The 20136-nt window shown below is 40.4% G+C and overlaps 1 protein-coding gene and 1 long non-coding RNA gene across 5 annotated transcripts in view; one reads left to right on the top strand and one right to left on the bottom strand.

The window, feature by feature from the left end:
• The window catches only part of LOC140718905 (uncharacterized), a 29224-nt gene extending 22495 nt beyond the window's left edge, over positions 1 to 6729 (top strand). For both annotated transcript variants that reach the window (XR_012096829.1, XR_012096828.1), the window contains exons 2-3: positions 4901 to 5065; positions 6060 to 6729. This is a non-coding gene — a long non-coding RNA (uncharacterized lncRNA). The remainder of the gene's footprint in view (positions 1 to 4900; positions 5066 to 6059) is intronic.
• A 531-nt stretch (positions 6730 to 7260) lies between these two features.
• Positions 7261 to 20136, bottom strand: part of ubap1lb (ubiquitin associated protein 1-like b) — a 32584-nt gene continuing 19708 nt past the window's right edge. For all 3 annotated transcript variants that reach the window (XM_073033176.1, XM_073033178.1, XM_073033177.1), the window contains 2 exons: positions 15125 to 15226; positions 7261 to 11039 (listed from right to left, as the gene is read on the bottom strand). In XM_073033176.1, coding sequence (XP_072889277.1) covers positions 10905 to 11039; positions 15125 to 15226 — 237 coding nt within the window. In that variant the 3' untranslated portion in view covers positions 7261 to 10904. The remainder of the gene's footprint in view (positions 11040 to 15124; positions 15227 to 20136) is intronic.

The following is a 20136-nucleotide window of genomic DNA, read 5'->3' as shown; positions in this document are numbered from 1 at the left end:
CATATATACAATAAATGTGTATGAACATTGCCAAACAAGCTGGATCTGAGATCTGGAGTTTTTGAATGAATACTTGCTTCTCTGATTATTTAAGAATCTGATAAGTTGTGGAAGGTGAAGGAAGCCATGTTGGTGATGCCTCACCAATCACATAAACAATTTGTAAATTCCTTTAACTCTTAGAGCTAGGAGGCCACTCAATCCTAAAACAGTGAGAAGTGATTTTCTAGCTTTTATGCACTTGGTCTTATTTAGCTTTTTTTTTTGCTCAGTTGACCCTGGATTAAAATGTTCCCTGTATTGAAAGGATCAAGATACCATTTCTTCAAATTAAAACAACTGATTACAGCAAGAGCTCTATTGCAAAATGCATAATTCTATAGGACAAGGATTTAATTTAAAAATTGATTGGGGCACTTGTTGACAATGTTCAGATATGTGGCTAGTATTTTCAATGGACACCATAACTCTTAAAGAATGTAGATTAATGCCAGGTAAACAGCGCACACTGTTAAAAACCCAAAAAGTGATCCTGACCAAAGTAAGGACTTCTTTGTTGGAAATTAGTCCCTGGAACATAAAATCTGGCATTGGAAAACCAAGTGAAGCTATGCCTCAATGTGCTCTCCTTAAAAAACAATACCAAGGAAAAACAAGCAATAAGCATGCAAAGAGCACACCTCCAGGTTCAGGAACAATTGTCACCCTTCAACCATCAGGCTCCTGAATCAGCGTGGATAACTTTACTCACCTCAACACTCAACTGATGACTGAATGCAACCTATGCTCACTTTCAAGGACTCTACAACTCATGTCCTCAGTATTATTTATTCACTTATCATTATTTTTTTTGTATTTGCAGTTTGTCTTATTTGCAATTGGTGCCTCAGCTTTTGTATGTAGTTTCTCATTGGTTCTTTGTTCTACTGTGAATGCCTGTGAGAAAATGAATCTCAGGATAGTATATGGTGACATTGATATTAAATTCACTTTGAACTTTGCTGAGATGGTGCTTTTCAGTTCAGTCACTTACCCCTTTATATTGCTGATACAAATGGAAGTCAGGAATGTTTTGCCAGAAAATCGATTCTAATGAGTAGCTGGTGACAAATGAACAAATCCACAAATCCAAAAGAGGTCAAGAGAGAAGGTGAGAGGAATTCTTATGGAGGGCAGGAGGGAACTCTGTGTGCATTGCTTGAGGTGACAGAGGAAGGAAAATCCCCAATTCACAGAGGCGGAAACGTAAGGAATAATGTCAGAATTATAAATAGAAAATAGTAACAGAACAGAGGAAAATGAGAAATCTGCCTTGAACTTCATTACGGAGAGGGAGGGGCAGCAGATTTCTAAGGGTGGAGTCTGCTTTTAAGAGATTACTGTTTCGGCCTATTGCCTCTGGCCATCACTGTACCTTCTTAGGGGTGGCCAGCAAAATGTTAGTGCAGCTCTGTGAAAATATCCACAACTGAAAATGTTTCTAGTTTGGACTGCTGTCAACATCATTAGGAAGATGTTGCATATGTGGAAAACTCAGTCAGATTTTTCTTTCATTCCTGGGCGCTATTGGCAAGGCCGGTACTTGTTACTTACCCTCAACTGCATCTGAGCAGAACTCACTTAACATTTAAATAATGACCCTTGCTTTGATGTCTTGGAAGGGGTGCATTGTCCATTGTGCTAAGTGTAACACCTGCTGATAAACCTCGTCCCTCACCTCCATTCAGGGTGACAGGCAACACTTGCAGGTGTGCCAAGATGAGGCCACCAGGGTGGAGGGGGCACCACCTTATGTTCTGTCTGGGTACCCTCCAACCCGATGGCATGAGTATCGATTTCTCCTTCTGGTAAACAAGACTTGCCCTCCCCCCACTCCTCCTCTGTTCCCCACTCTGAGCTTTTACCTTTTCTCACCTATTACTTTCCCCTGGGTCCCCTCCTCATTCCCTTTCTCCCAAGGTCCACTCTCCGCTCCTATCAGATTCCTTCTTCTCCAGCCCTTGACAATTCCCACCCACCTGGCTCCACCTATGACCTTCCAGCTGGCCTCCTTCCCCTCCACCCCTCCTTTTAATTCTGCCATCGTCCCCAGTCCTGAAAAAGGGTCTCGGCCTGAAATGTCGACCGTTTATTCATTTCCACAGACGCCGCCTGACCTGCTGATCTCTTCCAGCATTTTGTGTGTGTTGCTTTGGATTTCCAGCACCTGCAGACTTCCTCGTGTTTATGAAAAGAGCATAGTTTTAAATTTCCATCTTCGGCACAATATAATTCTATGAACTAAATGCCCATTTTCATATTTCAGCAAAGTTCTCGGATGTTCTGATTGCGAGTCAGTATAATGTATGCAGTTGGACCCAATGTTAAAATTCCTCTGAGGAACAGCAGCCTGATACGATCTGTAATGTTTAACTACAGAAACTAAGCTAAGGCAAAACATAAATTAAGTAGTGCTGGCGATGTGGCTACATACATGTGTGTATGTTAGAGTGGAATTATTGTTTCCATGGTAGCAGCTCTTACTAATTGAAAACATGACTAGAAATTAAGATGGAAGCAATTACATGAAGGAACACCTAGATAAACTATCTTAAGAAACAACCTAAATATGCAGTATACCTATTACAATAATTGCATGTAATGCTGTTAATAAGTACCAAACATATTGTGCTCAATTTTGGTCAGTTATTTTATTTGGAGTTAGAAATAAAAAGCTGTTTTAACTTTATAACAAGTTCTTTATGGCCATGTGGCTTTTAAAATACTGTTCAAATATATTCTCCTTTTCTCACTTGGAGTATTGTGAGCACATCTGGACCCCTTATTGAAGAAAGGATGTACTGACATTGTAGAGGGTTCAAAGCAGGTTCATGAAAATGATTCCAGGATTTGAATGGCTTGTCATATGAGGAGCGTTTGATGGCTCTGGGCCTCTACTCACTGGAATTCAGAAGAATGAGGGGTGACCTCATTGGAACCTGTCACATGTTGAAATGTGGATGTGGCGAGGATGTTTCCTATGGAGGGAGAGTCTAAGACCAGAGGACACAGCCTCAGAAAAGAGGGGCATCCTTTTAGAATAGAGTTGAGGAGGAATTTCTTTAGCCAGAGAGTGATGGATCTGTGGAATTCATTGCCAAGTCCTTGGGTATATTTAAAGCAGAGGTTGATAGATTCTTGATTGGCCAGGGCATGAAGGGGTATGAGGAGAAGGCAGGAGATTGGGGTTGAGAGAGGGGAAATGGATCAGCCATGATCAAATGGCAGAGCAGACTCAAGGGGCTAAATAGCTTAATTCTGCTCCTATATCTTATGGTCTTACTGTTTTACTTTTAATGACATTATTTGTTGTACAAGTTTCTTCTTGCTTTACTTCTCTGAAAAAAACTTGGAAGCAGCTCTCAGGCCAAGCTGTCCAGCACAAAACATTCCGGCTCCACAAATTGACGATAAAGCCAACTAATCTTTACTGACTGACCCGTTATCTTTTACAAGCTGCCTCTGACAAGTTATATATAGGTAGAATGGTGCTGAAGCTGATAACCATGAGCAATTAGGTATGTTGGCAAGAAGTCAAGCCTTTTGATTTCCACACTTCAAAGAGAGATAGCAATGGCAGAGATGTTTAAAGTAATACACTCAGAAAGTAGCAGATGTGTTCCAGTATTCAGTGAAAACCAGTCTGAAATGTTCAGCTGCGTGCCCTGGAGGTATTTGAATATTGATTCCAGCAGCACACATGGTATTTCCCCTCAATCACTTTGATGATACTGAACATTTCTACTTTGTCCAAAGGTTGAGCAAGCAAGGGGGGCGGGGGGGGGGGGTTCTCTTTCGAGCAAAGGAGGACAGGAGATGATTTTATAGAGTTCTATAAATGTTAAGGAACATAGAGTGGCCAGCCAATGCCTTTTCCCCAGGGTGGCAATGGCTAAAACGAGAGGAAGTACCTTTTCAAGCAACACATACAAAATGCTGGAGGAACTCAGCAGGCCAGACAGCATCTGTGGAAATAAAGTACAGTCAATGTTTTGGGCTGAGACCCTTTGGCAGGACTGGAGAAAAAAAGATGAGGAGTAGATTTAAAAGGTGGGGGGGTGATGCACCATCAATAACTCACGCCGAGACTTAGGAAGTGCGATATCGGCTTTTATTGACTGAAGAACAACACTACATCCTGGGGAAAATGAGGGAGAGCAGCAGGCCACAGTCGCCTTTATACAGGGGTCTGTGGGAGGAGCCACAGGGGCAGTCAGCAGGGTCTTGGGAGGAGCCACAGGAGCAGTCAGACAGGTATATCTAGTTCACCACAGGGGGGAGGGGAGAGAGAAACAGAAGGTGATGGATGAAACCGGGAGGGGGAGGGATGAAGCAAAGAGCTGGGAAGTTGATTGGTGAAAGAGATACAGGGCTGGAGAAGGGGGAATCCGATAGGAGAGAACAGAAAGCCATGGAGCACTAAGGGGGAGATGATGGGCAGGCAAGGAGATAAGGCAAGAGAGGGAAAGGGGGATGGGTGAAAGTATGGGGGGAGTGATGTCAGAGGTGTGTTTTTTTTACACAGAGTGGTAAATGCATGGAACACACTGCTGAAGTTGACAGAAGCAGTTACATTAGGGGCATTTAAGAGACTCTTAGATAAGTACATGGATGAAATTAAAAATGAAGGGCTATGGGGGATGGTAGGATCTTGGAGTAGGTCTTGGACCGAAGAGATTATATTGTGCTGTACAGTACTATGTTCTATGTTTAATGCCTAGGTTTTTGGAGAGCATCCTGATTTGTGTCTGTCTCCTGTTTTCTCTTACGTAGTTATTTTCCATTTTTTGGCAAGATGAACCTTTTATACATGCTCATGCTGTTAGATATTCATGACCAAGTACCTTTATTCATTTTGCAGTATCTGGCCGAAACTTGTAAGAACAGTCGTCATTGCTCAATACCTACCACCACAGAGAAGGTGGTGGTGAAGCTGCCCTCTTCAGCTTTTGAACTTTTTGACTTTCGTCTAATGTTCTTCAAGAACACAAAGCTGCAGAGCTGATTTCCTACTGAACGCTCTCAGGTAAGAATAGAGTGATCATAGGATTATCTAAAACTACAACAGCTTATGCCCTGCCTTTGCAAAGTGCTCATGTTTTTCTGCCAGGATCGGAGCCCACAGTAGTAACTCTTCAGCGCTCTTAATTTAATAGGCTAAAGGACATAATTATAATTAAACTGAATCCACAGAATTATTGAGGTCACATCTGTATTGTTGTAGAGTTCCTGCTCATTTGGCACAACAATTCAAAGTAAATTTGAATTATTGTGCCAAATGATTAGGGACTCTATAACAACATAGTCACTTCAATTATGACTTTGAGTTTACAATAATGTTTATGACATAAAGTGTTTACTGATTTCACATGGGAAAGACAACATATTAAGCATAAGAAGAATTAAAACACTTCTCCCAAAAGCATATTGTCCCACCATCAATAAATGTATCTGCATCTAATTATCTGGAGGATGGTCACATTCATAGTACGAAGGAGTTGTAATAATATTGCCAGATTATTTTCATCCTGTGGAAAGCTCATCCTGTGAGAAGCTGCAGTCATCACAGTTGGAGCAAGGGTTTTGAACTTTCCTTACTGGGTATCTATAAACAGATTGGCTTCGATTTCAAAGCATTTGACTCTGCACTCAAAGCTTGTCTTTCTAACTGCTGCTGAAGCTTCCTCATTACTGTACAACATCAAGGCCTAAAAAAATTTCTACTGAATATTCGACAAATACTAAGTCTGTCAATAATTTATAAATTTTACCACTGCAAAGAGAACTGAAATGTCTGAAATAGTAAAGCTACAGCTTTCTCAGGGTTGGAATGAACACAACATAAATAATATCTGTATAGGAACTATATATCTAAGTTTGTAATAGTTCCGTCAGTAATTTTACGTTGAACCCATACAATCTTTTGTAACTTATTATGACTATAAATTATTATATATGCACATATAATTCTGTACACCTGCTCATTAATACACATGTCTAATCAGCCAATCTCATTACAGGTAATATGTAAAAGCATGCAGAGAATGTTAAGTGATGCAGCTGTTGTTCAGACCAACATTGGAATAGGGAAGTAATGTGATTTAAGTGAGTTTGACCATGGAATGATTGCTGGTGCCAGACAGGGTGCTTTGCGTATCTCAGAAACAGTTGATCTCCTGGGATTTTCACGCACAACGATCTCCTGGGATTTTCACGCACAACAATCTCCAGAGTTTATAAAGGATGGTGCGAGAAACTAAAAACATCCAGTGAGCAGTAGTTCTGTGGGCGAAAATGCCTTGTTAATGAGAAAGGTCAGGGGAGGATGCTGGACTGGTTCAAGCTGACAGGAAGGCGACAAAAACTCAGATAACCACACGTTACAACAATGGTGTGCAGAAGATCATCTCTGAATGCACATCACATCAAACATTCAAGTGGATGAGCTACAGCAACAGAAGACCACACCAGGCTCCACATCTCTACTTAATAAAGTAGCCACTGAGTCTATATAATAAAGAGCAAAAATATTGAGGTAACGTTCATGGGTTATGTAGCATTATGAAATTTGATGGTAGAGGGGAAGATGCTGTTCCTGTCTTTTACTCTATAACTGATTAAAAATATTGAATACTATATATTGATATGATTCAAATGTATGATTGTATGTCTATTAAAAATTAAAATTCAGTATGAGCTTCTTTGCTTTTTTAATGATGTGAATGAAATAAAGCTGTCAATCTTTGTTCAGGAACATTAAATTCCTGCAGTTTTTGTGGTTTCAGTATGATCTTTGGAATATATTAATTGATTAAAAGTTTACATCATTCACCTAAGCGTACACTCTTTCCTCTGTTTTGGTTCCCCTCTGCTCTGTGTGCTGTGTTTTTGTCTGGCTTGGTTCTGAGAACCAAAGGAACTCTCTCGAAACTTATTTGGACGGCCGTTCTCCACATCTGAAGTTGGTCATCTCCAAACTGGAGCTTGTCGTGGACCAGGCATGATGTATCATCCTCACACTCATGCTTCCAGAGTTACCGAATAATAATCAGAAATGTGGTGCCTTGCCACTCTGCGTCGCCCTACCCAGTCTAGTCCAGCTTCCCTGGGAATCCTGTGGAGTCCATTTGGCCGGACTTGAAAAATAATAAGCACTGTTAAAGGAATTGAGACAATGCATCAATTCATCAAACTTTGTATATGAAGAAACAATAGATGATAGATTTTTGCAAGGGTTTTATTTCTATGAACATGTATTATATCAATAATAAGGCTACAGAGCACATTTCCCATTGATTTTTTTATATTGAACAATATCTTATGACAGAGAGTTGAGATGTTACAAATGTTTATACAAGCAGAACAGCAGGAGGAAAATTAATTTGAAACATGATAAACAAATTTAAAATATATTGTAAAGCTTTTACGTCACATACTAAATTAACTAGCTTGTTTTTGTGCCTTAGAAACCAGAAAGAATGAATGAGCCACCTGTTAATATGTTCATACAAATGAATAGATTTAAGTCTAAAATAGGAGTCGAGGGAACTTTATACCAATGCTGATTTGCTAAGATCTGAAATGTGATTTCAAGACATGACTTCTTATTTGTATATATCTAAGACTTATAGTAACCAAGAACAACACACACACAAGTGCTGAGGAACTCAGCAGTTCAGGAAGCATCTATGGAAAGGAATAAACAATTGACATTTTGGGTCATGACCCTTCATAGGGATCCTTCCTGATGAAGGGTCTTGGCCCAAAACATCGACCATTTATTCCTTTCCATTGATTCTGCCTGACCTGTTGAGTTCGTCCAGCATTTTGTATGTATTACTCTGGATTTCAAGCCTCTGCTGGATCTCCTGTGAACCTCGACAGTAACCACTGCTTCATGGAAACATAGAAAACCTACAGCACAATACAGGCCCTTTGGCCCACAAAGCTGTGCTGAACATGTCCTTACCTTAGAAATTACCTAGGGTTACCCATAGCCCTCTGTTTTTCTAAGCTCCATGTACCTATCCAGGAGTCTCTTAAAAGACCCTATCGTATCCACCTCCACTACCATCGCCGACAGCCCATTCCACACACTCATCACTCCGTGTGAAAAACTTAGCCCGACATCTCCTCTGTACCTACTTCCAAGCACCTTAAAACTGTGCTCTCTTGTGCTAGCCATTTCAGCCCTGGGAAAAATCCTCTGACTATCCACATGATCAATGCCTCTCATCATCTTGTACACCTCTATCAGTGACAGTAATCATCTTATATCACCTCTTTCAATGAAAGTATTTCCTAGCCTTCACACTAAACAGGGGAGTTCAATCAATAATATCAATATTATCTCCTAACAATATACTGAAAAATCTAGACCTGCACTTCTTTTTAGTTGGGAGGCTGAATTCCAAAGGTTCTGTAAAGGGGGACTCCAATCAAGGTGAAGATGACTCACATTTATTTGATGTTCAAATAAATGATTCTTGAGCTACTTTAGTAGCACTTACAGTTTCTTAAAAAGGTTTTCCACAAACAGACAGGAGGAGTTAGGAGCTGGTAGATTCTAATGAATAGTATGTGACCATTAAATGTGTGTTGAATCAAGAATGCCTGGTTAAAGTGTAGCAGAGAGGCCTAGATAGAATGGACATAGAGAGGATGTTTCTTGTAGTGGGGGAGAACATCAGAATACAAGGATGCCCATTTAGAACAGAGATGGGAAGGAATTTCTTCAGCCAAGAGGGTGATGAATCTGTGGAATTTATTTCCATCAATGGCTATGGAGGCCAAGTCATTGGGTATATTTAAAGTGAGGTTGATAAGGTTCTTGAATAGTAAGGGTGAAGGAGAAGGCAGGAGAATGGGTTGAAAGGAATAATAAATCAGCCATGATAGGATGTTGGAGTGGAATCGATGGGTTCAATAGCCAAATTCTGCTCCTGTGTCTCACAGTCTTGTGGTCTTATACTGTAGACTGGAGTAATGAGCAATATGGTATGGTTCAGCCTCAAAGACTTTAATGTAATAAGATTCAAGATTAACAGGACGGAGTTTATATTTGTAATTTTGCTTTTAATGGGCAGTTTTAAGGTGGTTTTTAAAGCAGTTCAGACTCTTGTTATAAACCAGCTGCTCCTTTAATTACTGATTGTCAAGCTAATGTCTCATCTCATCAAAATTTCCTTGTTTGAATGCAAGCATATCAATGTAAAGAAAATATTTTCTTTATAAAAATTCTGAGCCACAGTTCTAAGAATAATCATATCCCTGGCACAAACACTGTCCTGTTGTACCAAGCCAATTGAAACTGGATCCAAACTTTGACGTCGATGACTGTTTAGCAATCCTACAAATATAAAGATTTAAGTCCTTGCCACATTATTTGCATCAAATATGTAAGAGTTTCAGAATTCACACTTTTCTGTTTTTCCCAACGTACTGTTTGAGATTGTCCAAGTAGTTTTCCCCAAACCCTTTTCCAAAAACAGACTGTTTCTTTGGTATGTTTAAGTTGATGATATCCACAAAGGGGTCCATTGCTACCTCTCTGTCCTGGAAAGTTACCAGAAGTTTACTGGAAATACATTATTTCCACTTAAACCTCAGCACATATTGAACACGCAACACAGAACAATACAGCACAGGAACAGGCCTTTCGAACCACAATGTTGTGCTGGATGAAATTAATAATGAAATGTCTAACTAAACTAACCTCTTCTACCTACACAATGACCATTTCCTTTCATTTCCCTCACATTCATGTGCTTATCTAAATGTCTCTTAAAAGTCCCTAATGTATCTGTCTCTATCACCAACCAGGTATTCCAAGCGCCCATCACTCTGTGCAAAAAAACCGTGTCCCTCACATCTCCCTTGAACTGAAGGGTGGGGGGGGTTTGTTGACACGTAACATACCTTGCCTTTCATCTGTCTTGCACTTCCATCCTTCAGTTTCACTTTCTTTTCTCCATGGCCAGAGCTCCAGCCTCTGCTCTGTGATATCTGGTGGTACCATAGTCATGCTCTGCTCAGCTGAATCTGCTCCATTTGGTATCAATTCACTCTCCAGGATTTTATTTCCAAGCAATATCAGCTGGATGTCTTAGCCTACAGTTTATGGCACCGATCACAAAATATCCCTTTCCCCTCTACCTCCTTTCAACGTGCAAGGAGCATCATGGATGAAAGAATGGGCGAGGAGGGTGAGGAATTGGTCAGGTGATCAAAGTAAGCTTTTTAATGAAGATTGGGCGGCTTGAAAACAGAATGGTTGAGAATGCATGCAGTGACTTATACTACCCAATCCAGATGCCACTTCATGAAGAAGCTTAAAAGGGATTTGCCGTATTATCCAAATTCAAAAGCACCCCACTTCCAGGCCAAGTTGTGACTCTGTTTCTCCTCCTCTGAGTTTCATAATCTGTTTCTGGTTCCATTAACTGAAGGTGCCCCCAGGACCATACCTTTTGGGTTCTTATTCCTCACCTGCGGGTTTACCATGTTTCTTACGTATGGTGACAAGTGGCACCTCACTCCATTGCTTCCCTGTCCTGGCTCTGCCTCCACTAAATAAACACACATTTTGATAACCCCTTGTGACAGCAACAACTAAACCCAATTTCATAGCATTCAACGGGACAAACAATGAACAGACTTAGCAGCACTTTGCATTCATGAGCACAGATAAATATTGTTAAATGTTAAAAAAGAATTAATTAGATGGACATATTAAACAGATGTTCAAGTAGGCCAGTTAAATTTTTAAACTCTCCATTAAAAATATCCAAGATTAGTGGTGGGATTAAAACACTTAAATTTGAAGTACCAAAACCAGATAATGTGAAACATGGTGTCTTCTTTCTCTATCTGGAGCGTGTCATAAGTTCCTCGAGAGCCTTTTCCCAGTGGTTGTTATGGATGAGTAGAACTTCTTTAATATCTTCGTGTTGAAAACCCATCTCATCGAACTGCGTCATAAGAGTTAAAAACTCCTCTGCCTTCATGCAAAAGGATGCAGAATGGAAAAAGGCATAGGTTAAGCTTGGCAGCATAGTTGAGCAAGCAAGACAATCAGCTCTGGACATCTTTGTAGAATGTGACAGAGGAATCCAGACAAAGACTAACTGAGGTGCTATCACATAATCAGAAACATGAACAAAGAGGACTGCAAGAAAATCTCTCTGTTGGGTTTTTATGCTGTCTCTAGAACTTTCACATAAAGCTAATAACTGTGCATTTTGTAATTAAAATGTCACCGGCATTGGCAATTTGAAAGCAATTCAAAGTTTCATTACTTAATTATTAAGTTCTGCAAAATTACCGTAAGTGAAACCTTCTAACAATGTAATTAAAATTTGCTGCCTCATATCTAGTTTCAAGAGAAGGCTCAAGGATCAACTTTATTCACCACTTACATTTATATGTATTGGGAATTTTCTGTGGTCTGTTGGCGCAACAGCATTCAACGATTATAAAAATTAAAGAATTATCTCAAAATAACGTTGGAAGTACAGATGTAGAAAAAAATGTGCATAAATATATAAATACCAGCATGCATTTACAATGTAAACAGCACATGAAAAGTGTCTTAAAGTGTTCACAGTGCAGTGCAATGACAGGGGTAACAGATAGGACAACTACTTCAGAATTAGGCACTTTAAATGTAAATACATTGATGAATAAGGATCTAGTACTTTCCCAGTGTATATGATGAATAAACTCTTCGCGGGCTTCATGCTGGGTACAGGCATTGATTACAACCGACATTTTGATGATAAATTCTGCCATCTTCATCAGGGATGCTGCCTGGATAAGTCTAATCCAGTGGTATTTATAACCCTGTAGTCCATCCCTCCTGATTGGTTAGTCCTCATCCAATCAGGTTTCTGCTCTCCCACCTTGCTACCGCCGAATACAGAGCTGCGTATATCAGCCATACCGGCTGGTGGCACAGTGACATCAATGCCAGAATCCGGAGTGAAGGTTCCCGAGTTTGAATCCAGTCGGGCCGCTCCTGGACACGCTTTCCATCCGTGCCGGGTTGAGTGTCAAGCTTGCAACTCGGCCTCGTAAAAAAAAACACTGTGTTGTGAGAAGGACGTGGGGGACCACTCACAGAATCTTTCCTCCAAGACAACCACTTGAAAAAAGTGGTCGCCAAGGCTCCGGCAGAGTATGGCACACAAAAGAATATCAGCCAGACAGGACGTACTGTGGAAACCTGCACCAAGGAGCACAGGAGGTGTATCCATTTGGGTTATGCAGAGAAATCGGTGGTAGCAGAACACTGCATTTGCAATGGCCATAGGATTGACTTCAACGGCATGAAACTACTGTGCAAGGCCAATGGCTTTTGGGACTGCTAAGTAAAAGAAGCCATTGAAATAAAACTAGAGGAAAAGAATTTTAACAAAGATGAAGGTTTTGCTCTAAGTAAGAACAGGACTTCAATTGTAAACAAGGTGGGAGAGCAGAAACCTGATTGGATGAGGACTAACAAATCAGGATGGATGGACTATGGGAGTGTAAACACCACTGGAGCAGATTTATCCAAGCATCATCCCTGAAGATGGCACAGTTTGTCATCGAAACATTGGTTATAAGCGATACCTGTATCTGGCTTGAAACCCAAAAAGAATTCATTTGACATTAATGAATCTTTATTCATAGTCTATAAAATAAGAAAAGGATTTCATTATACATTCAAATGTTAATATTAACAGAACCTAATTTAAAGGTTAGAGTGAGCATTTAAATTAGATAGATCAGAGTAGCAGGACAAATAACAAGATGTTTGTGGGAGATGGGAACAGAGGCAAAGACCAAGCTACAAATGACAATTTTTTTTATATAAAACCCAGTCCAAGCAGGGTTATCTCTTGGTAAAATACAAGCATCGAAGTTCAGCTTTTTCTATTCTCAGACCAATCTCTGTTCTGCTCTTGAAAGGTAGATCCAGTTCAATTTAAGTGCCTCTGCTATCCTCTACCAACTGAGAATGAGAATAGGAATAAAAGGTATAACTTGAAACAACCTGACTAAACTTGCTGCCCCTTTCCTCTTGTCTGTGATCTCTCAAGCACCAGAAGTGCATTTTGCAGATAAGACAATTAAATCTTCTCACTAGCCTCCACATTCAACAGACAATTCTCTTCAACTTCTGCTGCCTTAATTTGTTCTGATAAAAAGACTTTCCATGCTACTGCTTCTGAAAAGTCTTCCTTCTTCCTGAAGCATGATTTCCCTTCTACCATTGTTAATAAAGTTTCTGACTTCCCGTGCCTCTGTTCTCACCAGTTCTCCTCTGGGCAGAATGTTACAGTATCCCACCCTACTTCAGTAGACCATTCTTCGTAATGTTCTCCGTCTTCAAAGAGATTCCACTGTCGTGACCTTCTTCCCCTCTCATCCTCTTTCAGCATTTCAGTGTGACCTTTCCCTTCATGACATCCTGGCTCTCACCAAACACCCCTTTTCATCCTTTCTAATAGCACATTCCCTTGCACAGACAATGCAACACCTGCTTTTTCACCTCGCCCCACCATCCAGGGACCTAAACTGGCTTCCCAGGTGAAGTAAAGATTCACTTGCACTTTGTCCAACCTAGTGCACTGCAGCTGGTCTCCACAATGTGGTCTCCTCTGCACTAGAGAAACCAAACGCCGCTTGGGGGATCACTTTGTGGGGCACCGGAGTTCATTGGCTGGTCAGTTCTCTTGCACTGCATTCACATTCCCACATCCTTTCATCCACGTTCTCACTCTCTAACATTGACCAGATTAGCAGTTCAGTGTATCAGTGAGAGAGGGACAGTGGGGTGTGTGTGTGTGTGGTTAAGTGGCAATACTCATACTTCTGGATTGGATTATAGCTTCAGCCTCAATGTAGCTGTTCCCGACCTAGGCTCTGCCAGAGTGGAAAGTGGGCCCCAAAGCCTGTAGGGATATCTTTCATAATGGTGAGATAGTTTAATGTAAAACATTAAAATACATGTTTACTAACTTAAAATAAATATATTCCATATGTCAACTGCTCTAGCTTGGGGAATGAATGGGCTACTACATGAGGAGTGGTTGATAGCTCTAGCCTGTACTCCCTGGAGTTTAGAAAGATTTAGAGCTTAAGAGTTTCAAATATTGAAAGGTTTAGATAGAGTGGACATGGAGAGAATTTCCCAATAGTGTAAGAGTCTAGGATCAGAGGGCACAGACTCTGAATACAAGGACATCCCTTTAGAACAGAGCTGAGGGGGAATTTCTTTAGTCAGAGGGTGATGAATCTGTGAAATTCATTGCCACAAATAGCTGTGGAGGACAAGTCTTTGGATATATTTAAAGCAGAGGTTGATTGGTTCTTGATTAGTAAGGGCATCAAAGAGAGAAGGTACGAGATTGAGGTCAGAAGAGAAATAAGTCAATCACAATAGAATGGTGGAGCAGACTCAATGGGCCAAATGGCCTAATTCTGCTCCTATATCAAATGGTAACATTAACAGTTATCCCCAGGACAGCCCCATCTCCTTAAAAGGAAAAATCCATGACATCATCAGGTGTTTGTTGCAGGGAGGTAAGTATGTTTTATAAATGGAGTTTTCATTTAAAAATTGGGGATTCACTGCTCTGGTTGTGACATCTTGCGGATAATCCAACACCGAATGTTGTATTCCAGAAGGATATAAATGATTCCATGGCATTATCTGGCATGGTATCAGCATTAGTTTATTCTTCTGCAGCCCTGGCAACATTCTTCCTTCAGCTAATCCCACCAGAAACAGATTGATCCACTATTCATACATCTGCCTTTAAGAACCATGCTTTGTGAAAATGGGCCACAGGCATTTAGAGTACAACAGCTACCAGAGCAGAAGTAATCTGTTGCTACTAACTAATTACAGTTGTCTTTGAGGACTGGGGAGTATTAAATAAATGGAAGTTATCTCTAATGAAAGTTGGCATTCCTCAATTTAGAATATTCAACCTTGGTAAAAATGCTGATAAACTTCATTTTCAAAAATGATTTGTTTTGGCTGGGGTGAGTAAGGAAAAATTGTTGTTAAACTGCAAAGCATTAAAGATCATCAGACCTTTTCCTCAGAATTCTGAAAAATCTCCATTGCTTCTTCAACAAGTCTCTCCTTATAGCCCTCCTTACAGAGACGGTCCCACACACTCAGATACTTGAGAATCTGGCAAGAAATCACCGGACAATTAAGTAATGAAAAGATTTTTTTTAAAAACAACCCAACCATCTTTATTCATGTCAGTATGAACATCAGCCAACAGTGACGTTATGAACATTAACGGTTATTAACATTAAACTACATCAGTGTAACAGTAAGAAACAATGTGCCACGGAATCAGTCTTGTAACTATTTCAAAGGTTAATTCTGGATTATAAGAAGTAGTTGGAAGAAAAACAACTTCACATTAAGCTAAATTACCAAAATTACTTTATCTGAGAATTGCTTCCATTTAATCATGCCTGCAATATTTCACACATGAATTTTAAATATTGTTTTACTATTAATTTACATACAGTATGTTACACATCCACGTAGACATCTAGCTTACATACATATATTGCATATCCAGATTAACACTATTTATAAAATAAGATAGTTATATAACACATAAAAACTGTCTAGCTTCGAGATTACTTCAGCTTAATCTTGGAACACAATGAAATGTTGAAGAGTTTGTGAGACCAAATCTCACATGGCTTCTATTTTATCTGCTATAGTAATTAAAGATTTACGTTTCAGAGTTATCAGAATCCCACAGGGCCTGCCCTAAATGTTTAAAAAATAGTAAGAAATACTAAATTCACATTTAATCCATATAATAGATATACAGTGTACAAAGCAAGGTTGCAGAGGTTTCTTTCACTCAGAATGTTACCAATTGTGCAATTTAGTTCCTCAGCAAGGTGAGTATACTTACCTTACAATGAATAGAATCATTGTTAATTCAGAGGTACAAACAAGAGATTCTGCAGACACAGAGCAGTTCAGGGAGCATCTATGGAAGGGAATAAATGTTTTGAGCCAGAGCAACACACAACTGCTGGAAGAACTCTGGAGGTAAGGGAGCATCTACAGAGGAGAGCAAACAGCTGATGGTTTGGGCTGAGACCTTTCATCAGGATTCAACTGATGCTGCCTGACCTGCTGAGTTCCTCCAGCATTTTGTGTGTTTTCAGGGCCATAATGGTTACTCTTTGTCCAACAATATGCCCTTCTGCTTAATCAACAGGGCAAGACTTAGTCATTGTCTGAATGCAGAGTATTTGTGTGACTGGTGTGAATCCCTCCTTATCCAGTAGAGTAAACATTATCAATTACACTGGCATAGTTGGTTTGGATGAGCTGGGTGGAAGGGCCTGTTCCAATACTGTCTAACTCCACGACTGAATAACTGACAGAACAGATTCATGACCTCTGAACTTCTTTGTAGGCTATACAATTCTGCTTATTTTCAGAATCAATATAAATCAGAAAACAATTCAACAACTCCTTGAGAATCACTGAAACCTGTTCAGATACAGAAAATAAAAAGTTTGGAAAGTTGTGATGGCTTATCAATAGAACACGTTCTTTACTTTCAAAACATTTCTAAAGTTGGACATTAAAAAGGTACAAGAATCATTGATGGAGCCAAAAAAGAAAAAAGTTTTCCAGCTCAGTTTCCCTCATTAGATTTACTGTGGAATTAGTCTAAAAGCAACAAAGTGGTTCCAGCTGAAGTGATTATGCTCAGGGTATTTTAATGCAGAACGATAAAAGCTTCCATGCCGTGCCAGAATTTAACCCCCAAACAACGATGAGACTAACAGCTCTAACCTTTCTGTAGTGTCACAGCACAGAAATAGGCCCTTCAGTCCAAGTCGTCATGCTGACCGAAGCTCGTTCTATCTACCCATGTTTGGCTGGTATCCTTTGAAACCTTTCTTATCGACGTATCAAACCACTGATCAAGATCAGGCAACCAGAGTTGAGTGGGTAAGGTTGGATACATAGTAGGGGGCTCATGGGATGAGGGGCTAGTGCAGAAAACTGACACTGAGGTAACCAAGCAGCCAGGGTGATGGTGAATGATAGACCAGGTACAAGGGCCCAAAGGCCTACTCCTATTCATATTTCTTACATTCTTAAAATTGTACTTTGCTCTCTGTGACATAATGATGATGAAAAGCTGAGCAAAAATGCTACCTCATTCTCTGCCTTACCATTTAACAGGACTGAGCTGTGTAATGTACATCTCTTTGTTCACAGATATGAACTGAACTGCCTCCACAGAGGGCTTGTCCACAGCCTCCATCGGTGGAGGCAACAAAGCACTGGACAGGAAGCTGGACCTTGAAACCAGTTACAGGATGTGGGGAGGGCAGATGGGGAAAGTAGGGGGAAGGAACCAATTGGGAGGAGTGTGTGGTAATGGTGTAGGGCAAACAAGCTCCCTGAGACAAGAAATGAATTTCTTCCCATTTGAAGGTTCACTCTTTCGATATTTTTGATTGTTAACTGAGATCTCAGCAAGGACTTGGACAGTCTAAGGAAATAAAGGTGCAATTTGTTCACCACTTAAATTAAGTATTAGCCCCTTAAGTACAGCACCTAATAGCTAATGTGAATGCAAGAGAAGATTCGAATATCAAAATAGGCACCATCCATGATCTCCAAAGAGCCCAAGAAATGTGAGCCAATAGAATTCAAAGCTGAATTGAAGGGGACAGCCAATCAGGAGTGAGGCAAATGAACAGGGGGTGGGGAGGGACTGTATAAACACGAGCACTCCCAGAGAGAAACACCAACAACTGCACACAGAGGATGTCACCTCAAATAGTGATGAAATGTCTGCAAGCTGATTGCCAAGCTCGGCAAACACCGCAACATCAGAAGCTTTGAATGTTTTAATTTCTATTTTTAATTTGGTTTGCTTCAATAATAATTCCACACTATCGAATGCCAACCCATGTCTACAACCAGAATTCCTTTTACAGTAATTGGTTCAGAAGAAAAAGAGCTTATTAATTCAAAACATTTTAATATGGCCCTTGGAATTTGTGCACCTTAAAATAATTAGTGGTGTTGCCATTTACAAATTAAATATGTTGCCAGCAAATATTTATAGAGTACTGCTTGTTCTTCAAATTGAAACTCGCACTTCAAACTGCTAAAAAGTGAAAGTCAAGAAGCAATTGTTCAGAATTGGCTCAAGTTACATTGAATTCCTGGATGCCTCGATTTTTGATGCTGGACTGATTGTTTCCATTGAACTCTAGGTGTAGAGAGAAAGGGAAGGTAAAAATATTCCTTATATTGTTTACAAATCAAACACTGCAGATGCTGGAAATCTGAAATAAAAACAGAATATGCTGGAAACACTCAGCAGGTCAGGCAGCATCTGTGGATGACGTACAGTGCAGATAACACTTCAGGTCCAGGATCCGTCATCAGAACATGGTTCTGCTCCTACACTCAGTGAGATAGAGAATGGTGGATGCGTGGAACATCCTTCTGGGCTAGTGGTAGAACAGATACATTAAGGGCATTTAAGAAACTTTTAGATAAGCACATGGATGACAGGAGGGTTATGGAGGAGGGAAGGATTAAATTGATCTTAGAGTAGGTTAAAAGCTGTGGTGAACTACATATACCTGTCTGGACACGCCCCCCCCCCCCACTGACTGCTCCTGTGGCTCCTCCCACAGACCCCGGTATAAAGGCGATTGGAGCCACAGACCCTTCCTCAGTCTCCAGGATGTCGTGTGATGGTCACTTGCTGCTTGTGTTTTCTTCCAGCCAATAAAAGCCTACCTTAACCCACGTCTCAGAGTTATTGATGGTGCATCAATTTTATTGGCTGGAAGTTTTAAAACATGGAAAGCATTTTACGTCCAGAAAAATTGGACATTGATCCTCAAGACTCAGAAGCAGCTCTTGCCTTTGAACTCTGGCTTGCATGCTTCCAATCATACTTGGAACAGATTCCCGTGACTGAACCCGCTATTATGCACAGAATCCTCCTTTCGAGGGTCACCCCGAAAGTTTACTCCCTTATCAGGGGCCTGCCGACCTACCAAGGGGCACTGGACGCCCTCAAAAGACAGTACCTGCGGCTGGTGAACACCATCTACGCAAGACATTGCTTAGCGACGCGGCAGCAGCGAATCGGCTGAGGGGCCTGTACAGTGCTGTAATGTTCTATGATAGGACTGTTATTGGTGCTGCTGGCTGAGACACCCTAAATCCTGTTTCAATCATCAGGAATGAAAAGCTCTGGATATCAACTGCATTATTTCCTCCATTATCCAGGAGCATAGACTGGCTTAAAATGGCTCTAAGTCACTGGCTCCTTTCTCCAGAATCGTGTCAGTTCTGTCTCCAGTTAAGGAGGTTGGTCCGACCCTGACTTTCCCTTCTGTGGTCACTGATGGTCAAGCACTATGTTTCCTTTGGCAGAACAGAGGTTTCCAGTTAAATGCTGACACCAACAAATTCACCTGGTTATCTGAGTATTATGAACTGTCAGAGACCAATGCTCCTCTTGTTCAAGATGGTGCTGGAATGTGGTGACTCTGTGTGGAGCTCTAGAGTGAACAATGAAATATTCCTGTTTAGGACTGCACAGAACCCATGAACATTACCACACTATTTTTGCTCTCTCTTTGCACAACTTATTTAATTTTTTAATATATGTATTTCTTATTGTAATTTATAGTATATTTTAGGTATTGCACTGTATTGCTGCTGCAAAACAATAAATTTCACAGTACATGTCAATGATAACAAACCTGATTCTGATTCTCCTCTGCAGTCGGTCACCAGGAAGTAATATCTTGCCAAGGTCCTGGCCCAGTCATGTTCACCTTGGCCCTGACTTGTCCTGCTATAACATTGGGGATCCCCAAAACCATCAACATTCTCCGATGGTAACTCAGTCCTCCAACAATTTGCCCATTTTGTGGTAGGTCTGAATTTCTTTTGTTGCTTGTATGGCACACATTCAGATGGCAATTTTTTTTTAAGTCTTAAAAATTATGAATATTAATGTGGTGTTGTAAAATAATTGAGTATGTCTCACCACGCCTTCCACT

This window comes from Hemitrygon akajei, chromosome 30 (genome assembly GCF_048418815.1).
Source record: "Hemitrygon akajei chromosome 30, sHemAka1.3, whole genome shotgun sequence".
Taxonomy (NCBI): Eukaryota; Metazoa; Chordata; class Chondrichthyes; order Myliobatiformes; family Dasyatidae; genus Hemitrygon; species Hemitrygon akajei.
Note: the sequence above shows the minus strand (reverse complement) of the source record. Positions and strands in the feature narration are given on the sequence as shown.